General features: G+C 37.0%; 1 protein-coding gene across 2 annotated transcripts in view; it reads left to right on the top strand.

The window, feature by feature from the left end:
• STX7 (syntaxin 7) overlaps window positions 1-8,372 on the top strand; it is a 38,442-nt gene that overhangs the window by 26,293 nt on the left and 3,777 nt on the right. Inside the window, exons 4-10 of one of the 2 annotated variants that reach the window (XM_006778485.2) lie at window positions 209-302; window positions 970-1,107; window positions 1,640-1,692; window positions 2,233-2,329; window positions 3,544-3,616; window positions 5,386-5,468; window positions 7,980-8,106. In XM_006778485.2, coding sequence (XP_006778548.1) covers window positions 209-302; window positions 970-1,107; window positions 1,640-1,692; window positions 2,233-2,329; window positions 3,544-3,616; window positions 5,386-5,468; window positions 7,980-8,006 — 565 coding nt within the window. In that variant the 3' untranslated portion in view covers window positions 8,007-8,106. Of the gene's footprint in view, window positions 1-208; window positions 303-969; window positions 1,108-1,639; window positions 1,693-2,232; window positions 2,330-3,543; window positions 3,617-5,385; window positions 5,469-7,979; window positions 8,107-8,372 lie in introns of those variants that run through there. The other variant, XM_006778484.2, reaches the window with a different exon arrangement.

Raw genomic sequence — 8,372 nt, 5'->3', positions numbered from 1 at the left:
GGTTAGGGCAAGAACTTTCCATGTCATATTTACTCAATATTTATCAAAGAATAGCCTCTGACAATTTTATTTTCATACAGAAATTCTGAGGCAGTCTGTAAAAAAGTGATTTTTATAGAACTATCCATCAGGATTAATTCAAGTGGCAGAGTCATAGCTTAATGAAATATATTTATCCTTTCTCTATAATCTGTGTTTCTTTCTTTAGGCAACAGAAGCAGCAGTATACTAACCAACTTGCTAAAGAAACAGATAAGTACATTAAAGAGTTTGGATCTCTGCCCACCACCCCCAGTGAACAGGTACCAAGCTTTAAAACACATTGTTGATGCATTGAATGTGAAAGGAATCCAATGTCTTATGGGATCTTTGAACTGTTACACTAGAAAGGAAATTAGGAGGGGGGGATATTCTATTTGAGATTAGTTCACAGAACACAAAACTATATTTAATTGCCCAGGTAATATCCTGTGAGTCAATAAAGCAAAAATTATTTCCATGCAGTTGCCCTGACCCATAATTAAATAAGTGCTCAGAAAATGCCTCCTGAGTAATTGTTTCCTGGCCTTCCAGGACCGACCCCACATAACATGCGCACATTCAAGATTTGAGATGTCCTAAGGGCACATATGTATTTCCGTGCTTACTTAGTGGATGTTGTTAGTTAGGTAAAAGTATAAGGCTTTATTTTCCTTTAAAATAACCTCAAAATCATGACCCAGACTTCAGGATGAAAATTCGAGGTAAGGACTTCAGCATTATGGACTTTTTGCCTCAAGGTAAATTTATACAACTTTTGAACATATTGTCAGAATGTTATTAAGAGTCCATGAGTAAGACCCTGTAATTGGAGAGTGAGCGAGAATTTCAGAATTAAATAAAGGGCCAGCTAGTGGTGAAACTGCTTTTGCAAATTCTGTAGAACTTCACAGCTTGATTCTAGTAGGTTTTTATTCCCCTTTCCTCTAGCGTCAAAGGAAAATACAGAAGGACCGCTTAGTGGCTGAGTTCACAACGTCACTGACAAACTTTCAGAAGGTCCAGAGGCAAGCTGCTGAGAAAGAGAAAGACTTTGTGGCCCGTGTGAGAGCCAGTTCCAGGGTATCTGTAAGTATTTAAAAGGCATTGTAAAAATGAGCATAATACTCTAGGGTTCCCTCAGAAGTCCACATTGACGTATTTTTTAAGCCATAAAGCTTAGAAATCAGTACTTGAGTAATGTTGAAGTGTTTTTGCTCAGTGTTTAAGAAGGATGATAGTTATGCAGTTATGTATTACTGCGGTTATTTTGTCCATGTCATGGAACAAACTATTATAGATTACATTAAAAATACAGAAATATTTTGTCAGAAAAGATTAGGGGTCAAATCCTAAATAATATTCCCACACTTACTGACCCTGAAGCTGTTACCGAGGGCTCGTGCTAGTGTAGAGAGCGCTCTCCTCCGGGGTTGTATGAAGGTAGAAATGGACAGAGTGAATATAGTGTGCAAATACTGAAGAATATTCACCTTTTTTTCCTTTACTTATATATTCACATGCACATGTAAAACAGTCTAGGTTATTGTAAGGGAAAATGTGAATGTTGCATGTTTTTTCTTTGCCCCTTCTCAATCCACTCTATTGCTCAATTATTCAGGGTGGTTTTCCTGAGGAGAGCTCAAAAGACAGGAATCTTGTATCGTGGGAAAGGTAAGAGGTATAAAACATTATACAGATCAAAAGATACTTATTCAAATACATCTTATGTATTATGGTCCCTAGAACAGAATTAAAGCTTTCAGAATATTATATTATGACTACCCTAAATTACTTATAAATTGAAAACAAATAATACATTTGAAAAAAAGTTTGAATCAGTTTTTATTGTATAATCTATAAATATATAAAAATATTCTAATACAGAAATAACACTTTCTAATTATTTGTCCAAATAAATATTATTTCTTAATTATCATTTGATATATTCTCTTGTGTGAGGTTTAAGTCAACCAAAAAAGAAATATCCAGCTGCCAAATACAGCTTCCAATAATTAAATCATAACTCTAAAAAAAATAGTATCCATCATATGGAATAAGAGTAAAATTGGATGAATATTTCTGTTATATTCTTAGAATTTGAGCAATTCTCTGACTTTAAAAAAATATTCCATTTAGTATTTTTTAGTAGGAAAGAAGTCCCATTGGTTTAATACAGTCTTTCTTTTTTCCATATTCTTTTCTTTTTATTAGCCAAACTCAATCTCAAGTGCAAGTGCAAGATGACGAAATTACAGAGGATGACCTCCGCCTTATCCATGAGAGAGAGTCTTCTATTAGGCAACTTGAAGTAAGCTTTACATTGTAGAGTTGGACTGCTGTTCAGTTCTTGGTGACTTTGTCCTCAAGATGCATAGCTAATGCTGGGGGAGGGGTCGAGAAAGGAAACTAAATAAATATATCTATTTGGTGGCATTTCTGATATAAATTAGAATAATGCCTTTAAAAAACATCTCTTTAGAATTTGTGCCTGGGTGAGAGGAAATACTCTCTTCCACTTTAACATTTTTTTTTTTTTAATTCTTTTAAGTCATCTCAGGTCACTTTAGCATTGAGAAAATTATCTGTGTGGAGGTAAATGTCTGTTCACTAAGTCTGATGCCTCCTATGGCAGATGATGTCATCTGCATGTGTAATGACTTTTACAAGGGCTTTAAATGTATTTTATTTCTCTTTAGTATTTTATGACATTCAAAAGATCTAAAGCCTTAGTTCTTATGGCACTTGCTTGTTCCCTAGAGGGTGAGCTCGTAATAGCTAACAGTAGCTACAGTTTATTGAGGGCTTCCATGTGCCAAGTACGATGGTGACAAGCTGTATGTTCACTGTCTCATTAGTTCTCGTAAATCTCTGTGAAGTGTTAACTGTGACATTGCCATCGCCATATTATAGATGGGGAAACTAAGACAGGGATGAATATGAAAATTGCCCCATCCCTCCTGAATAAAGTATCAAAACTTTACTCTTTAATCAGGTAAAATAATAGTTATTATATATTGAAGAAAAGTAAATTTATAACTTTTTTACCCATCACATTTCATAAATTTGCATACACTTAATGTTTTATTCTTTTAAGTTGTCAAACTGATGTATAGATTTTTACTAGAAATACATCATAATTTTTTTTTGCCCTTGTGAGGAAATAGCAAGACTAATGCTTGTGATAGCAAAGCATCAGATTATATAACATAAACTTGGTAATCACAGCCCTTTCCTAATACAGATCCTTCATTTTCATCCTGCTGTGCTTGATATTTTTAATGTTACAAACTTATTTTAGGGATTGGTTACTGTGATTCAAGCTCTGCCAACCCGGGATTGCTTATAGTAGAATAATTTTCTGTTGTTTCCAAAATGTATGCATTAAGTGTCTTATGTAAGGCAGTTTGGTTTTTGTTTTGTTCTGAATTTTCCCCTTGTATGCATGCATATAAGCATAACCAATGGACATAAGACACTGGGACTGAATTTCTGATTTTAATAATATGTGCCTTTTTCTTTTAGGCTGATATTATGGATATTAATGAAATATTTAAAGATTTGGGAATGATGATTCATGAGCAAGGAGATGTGATAGGTAAGCCCTGCTGATTAGATTTTATTTTATGAGGTGTGAGCAAACTACCTGAAGTTTACCTGCGGTTACTTCTCAAACAAGAGTAACTGTTCCCTCTCTTCTTTGTTTCCTCTGAAATCAAAAGCATAGTATACAGCAGACAAAGCATCACCCTTGGCATTATCTAAAACAGATCTCGCCCTAGCTGGTTGTGCTCAGTGGATAGAGCGTTGGCCTGCAGACTGAAGGGTCCTGGGTTCGATCCTGGCAAGGGCACATGCCCAGGTTATGGCCTGATCCCCAGTAGGGGGCATGCAGGAGGCAGCCGATCAATGATTCTGTCATCGTTGATGGTTCTATCTCTCTCTGCCTCTCTTTTCCTCTCTGTAATCAATAAAAATATGTTTTTTAAAAAAACCAAAAAACACCAAACAGATCTCATTTTTGGCTCCTAGTGGTTGAAATGACCAGACTTACTTATTTTAGAATCCTCCAATTTAATCGGGCCTCCTGCTGAGATCATGGAAGGCACCACGAGATGTTATTCTAGCTCATTTCCAGGATCTCTGGTCTTATCCCAATCTAATTCTCATCACAGTAAGGACTTCTGGGAAACTTTGTGCTATTTATAATTGTGCATGCTATCTTGCCTTTTAGATTAGAGGGAATAGGTAGCTATTTGCCTGATCATTCATCCTGAGAGGATTTGGTAGATTTATTTAGTAGTATTACTTAGAATTCTTTTTTAAAATGTCTTAAAAATAAACCAGTGACTAAAGCTCCCTTTAAGTTTTAAATGTAATAGTGATTCATTTAAGGTGTCATTGTCAGCACTGATCAGGATCCTGATCATTTTGAAATATGAATAGATAGATAGATAGATAGATAGATAACATTTAATATGCTTTCTGAATTTGGTTCCATTGAAATACTTGAACTTAGGTAGTTCAATAGAACTATTATTCATTCTTAGTCTCTTCTCTCCCTAGTAAATGACAGGGTAAAATTTCGAAAACCACTGATGCACCCAACAAATATTTATTGAGTGCCTACTATATCCAGGCACAAATGCAGGCATTGGGGATTCAGCTGAAATTAAATAATAGATAAAGGACCCTGTCTTCATAGACCTTATAATCTAATTGAAGAAGAGCGACAATAAAAAAGGAAAGGGTGAAATGGTGAAAAGTGCTGTGGGGAAGTAAGGCCAGGGTAGGGGACAGAAGTGCTGGAGGCAGAGAATGTTGCTGCTTTACATAGTCAGGTAATGCCTTACTCACAGGTGACATTTCGGTAAGACTTCATAGGTAAGGTAGCAAGTAAGAGAAAGTGTTCCAGGCAAAGGGGGCAGCAGGTGCAAAGGCCTTCGGGCAGCAGCACGTCTGACTTCTTGGGTGAGTGATGTGAGCAGGAGGAGCGTGGAGATGTCAGGTGTCACAGGGATGCCATCATGTAGGATCCTGAGCCGCTGTGAGGACTTCTATTATTAACAGGTGGGAAGCCAGAGAAGATTTGAGCAGAGGAGTGTTATAATATGACACGGGTTTTAAGGCTCACTCTGGCTTCTAGGTTGAGAACAGACTATAAAGGGCCAACACCAAAAGCAAAGAGACCACTTACAGGGCTATTTCAGGGATCCAGATGAGCAATTGTATTGCCTTGGATCAGATAGTAATGTTAACCTTTGGATAAGGAACGCGTTTGATCTTACCTTGAGTGAAATCTAGTGATTTGTGCAGCTCTCTCACTGTAGCATCAACATGTGTTTACAGTTGTGTGTTGTTTTACAGATAGCATAGAAGCCAACGTCGAGAATGCAGAGGTGCATGTTCAGCAAGCAAACCAGCAGCTGTCGAGGGCATCAGATTATCAGGTAATATCAACTTGAGTAAATTGGCTTATAACTCGAACTTTTAACTATGTGAGTGTGAGAGTGTGTGTGTGTGTGTGTGTGTGTGTGTGTGTGTGTGTTTGTGTGAGCATGAGTGATCAGGTGTAAAGTGGCTATAGTTGTTTAAGTTTAAAATCCCATGGAAGACAGATCAGAAATATGCCAGTCAGTGTAAACTGCAGTTAGCCTGAATGTTTCAGGGTCGAACCAGAACCATGGCTGCAGGGATAGGAACTTTGATGTTTAGCGTCCTGAGGGGAACAATAGGGAGGGAATGCCAGGCTTTTCTGACAGGCTCTGATGTCATCGTGACATTCCAACCCAGAACCTCTTGGACAGCCTGTTTCTCACTGTTCCCTTCCACCTTCTCTTCCCTTCTTGTCAATGACACTGTGGACTAAGGAGCAAGGATTTCTGTCCTACAGAGATCTCTTCAGGTCCTGTGGAAATCAGACATTCAAACCTCGGTTCTTGAACATCTCCCATCTCGAACAATTCGGTTCCCAACCAAGTTGTTCACAGAAAAAATGTCTCGATTGTTGAAGTTACCAAACTTCCGTTTTCAACCTGACAGCCCTTTCACACTGATACCTCAGCATGACCAACAGCATCTCTCATGCCACAAACAAAGGAGAGAATGCTTTTGTTGCTGTTGCTGGTGAAATCAGTTTTAAAACATACTAGTAAAGAGGCCTTCAAGAGTGCTAATGTTGCTAAGGGTGTAAAGAAACACTAATCACAGGCAATGGAAGAAGTAGAAAAACTGTTGTTGATTTGGATAAAGGAAAAGCAGTTAGCCCGTGATAGCATTTCGGAGGCAGTTATATATGAACAAGCAAAGATGCTGCTTGCTGACCTGGAAGACACCCCTGTACTGAGTGCTGAAAGTGACTCCTTTAAGGCGAGGAGGGGGTGGTTCGATAAGTTTAAGAAAAGAAGTGTTTATAGATTAAACAGTACATTAGACATATACTGTATATAAGAAAGATTAAAATAATCATTTGGGGATCAATTTACATTATTTCTAATGGGGAAAAAATGATTCCATTTTTTAACCAATTGCTTTTCAAACAGCCTTCCAGAATGGGTTATGTTCGAGAACCGAGGTTTCACTGTATTCAGTGTCCTTGACTATTGGGTATTCTGTCATCATTTAGCAGGCCCTTCACTAGGAGTAAATTGATTTCTTTAGTAAATCAGGTTAATATAAAGAGTCCATATGTATGTATCAAATATAAAGTATGTTTCAAGTACTATATGCATATCAGGACCATGAACTATCAATATATTGTTTAATATGTAGACCTTTGATACTCTAAAGGAAAAAAAGCCAGGTTTTTTGGAAACCACTAAGTCCCACTTAAGATTTGACTTCCCTTTCAAAACTTCATTTTTGTTGTTGTCCATAATTATTTTCTCAGACCTTGTTACCTTCTTATAAAATATCTAAGATTTGTACCATCTTAGATGTTTCCAGTTGCTTTTTACTCTTCTCACTAACTATAAAAGTTCCCTTTAATGTCAATGCCATTTTTTCACTGGACAGATCACTGCATATTCAGTGATATGTAGAGAACAATGAAGCTATATAATGATATTGAGTTACAGCCAATTACATTCACTGATGGAGTAATGCATATTTACCGTCTATTTGCATGTGATTCAGATATGCACAGCTGAAGAATTAACGTCATTGTGTCATAGACTATATTACTCATAAATAGACACACACAGTAATCTGTAAATGCCAACAGTTGTAACTGTTCAAACATAGTGTATAGCAGGATTCTTCAGTGACTGGGCTTACATATTATTTCATTTGGCTTTTGGACTTTGGGGGAATGTAGAGATATACAAGTTTTACTTTTCCTCTTCCTTATGCAAGGAAAAGCCTGCAGCCTCCCTGGGGAAAAGAAACACATCTTTCCAGGCTGCACCTCCAAAACTGGAGCTGCCCTTATGCTTAATTTGGGAGGCCCCACAGGGATGAGAAAAGAGCCACACAACACAGGTCCCGGGAAAAGAGCCGCTTTCCAATAGTCCTACTTGGAAGCCTTGATAGTAAACTCCTGCCTTTGCAAAATAGGCTGCTTCGAAATAGGTTGGGTGGACCATGAGCGTAGAAGAAGGTGATAAATGCTCTTACCACTGCAGCACCCCAAGGACCTCACTACCCGACCCTAGGGAGGGTTCCCCAGGTAACAGCTGGACTGTAGTGGAATGAATACCTGTGACTGTTCATAAAGGTGCATTACACGTGTCTGGGTAAGCAAGTGGGGTCTGGGGAAAATATGTAAGCATGATATTGAAACTTTAGAGGAATTATGTTTCATATATAAGGGGTATTCAGTTGAAAAATTAGATGAATATGTGGGATACTCAAAGTATTCACCATTTTCAGGGTAACTTCAGAGTCAGACACATACTTTTAATAAATTTAATGGTACTTCTGGTTGACACAAAGTATATTTACAAATTTTTCTACTCTGCAAGAAAAAGGATTCCTGCATGTTGCTGTGAGATACACAAGCCATTAAGAAATATAGAAATCTACAACTGGGCCAGGAATGAAGAATGGAATAAATCTTTAATCTTTATATTTTAAATGACTGTATCTTAATTTTTTTGCCTCTTTGTTTTTTATTTGTATGTTGAAAGTTTGAATGCAGTTTTCATGAATGTGAAAGAATGAGAATGATTTTGGAAACTAATAAAATAACTTTGGGAAAAATTGCTCAACACTTATTCTTGCTGACATTTTCAGAGAACTCATTTTGAAGAACAACTTTTTTAAAAAATGTATTTTTCAATTACAGTTGATATACAATATTATATTAGTTTCAAATGTACATTTTCTTTTTTAATATTTCAAGGAAACAGAGGGCC

The sequence above is a fragment of the Myotis davidii genome, unplaced genomic scaffold (assembly GCF_000327345.1).
Source record: "Myotis davidii unplaced genomic scaffold, ASM32734v1 scaffold147, whole genome shotgun sequence".
Taxonomy (NCBI): domain Eukaryota; kingdom Metazoa; phylum Chordata; class Mammalia; order Chiroptera; family Vespertilionidae; genus Myotis; species Myotis davidii.
This window is presented reverse-complemented; position numbering and strand designations above follow the sequence as displayed.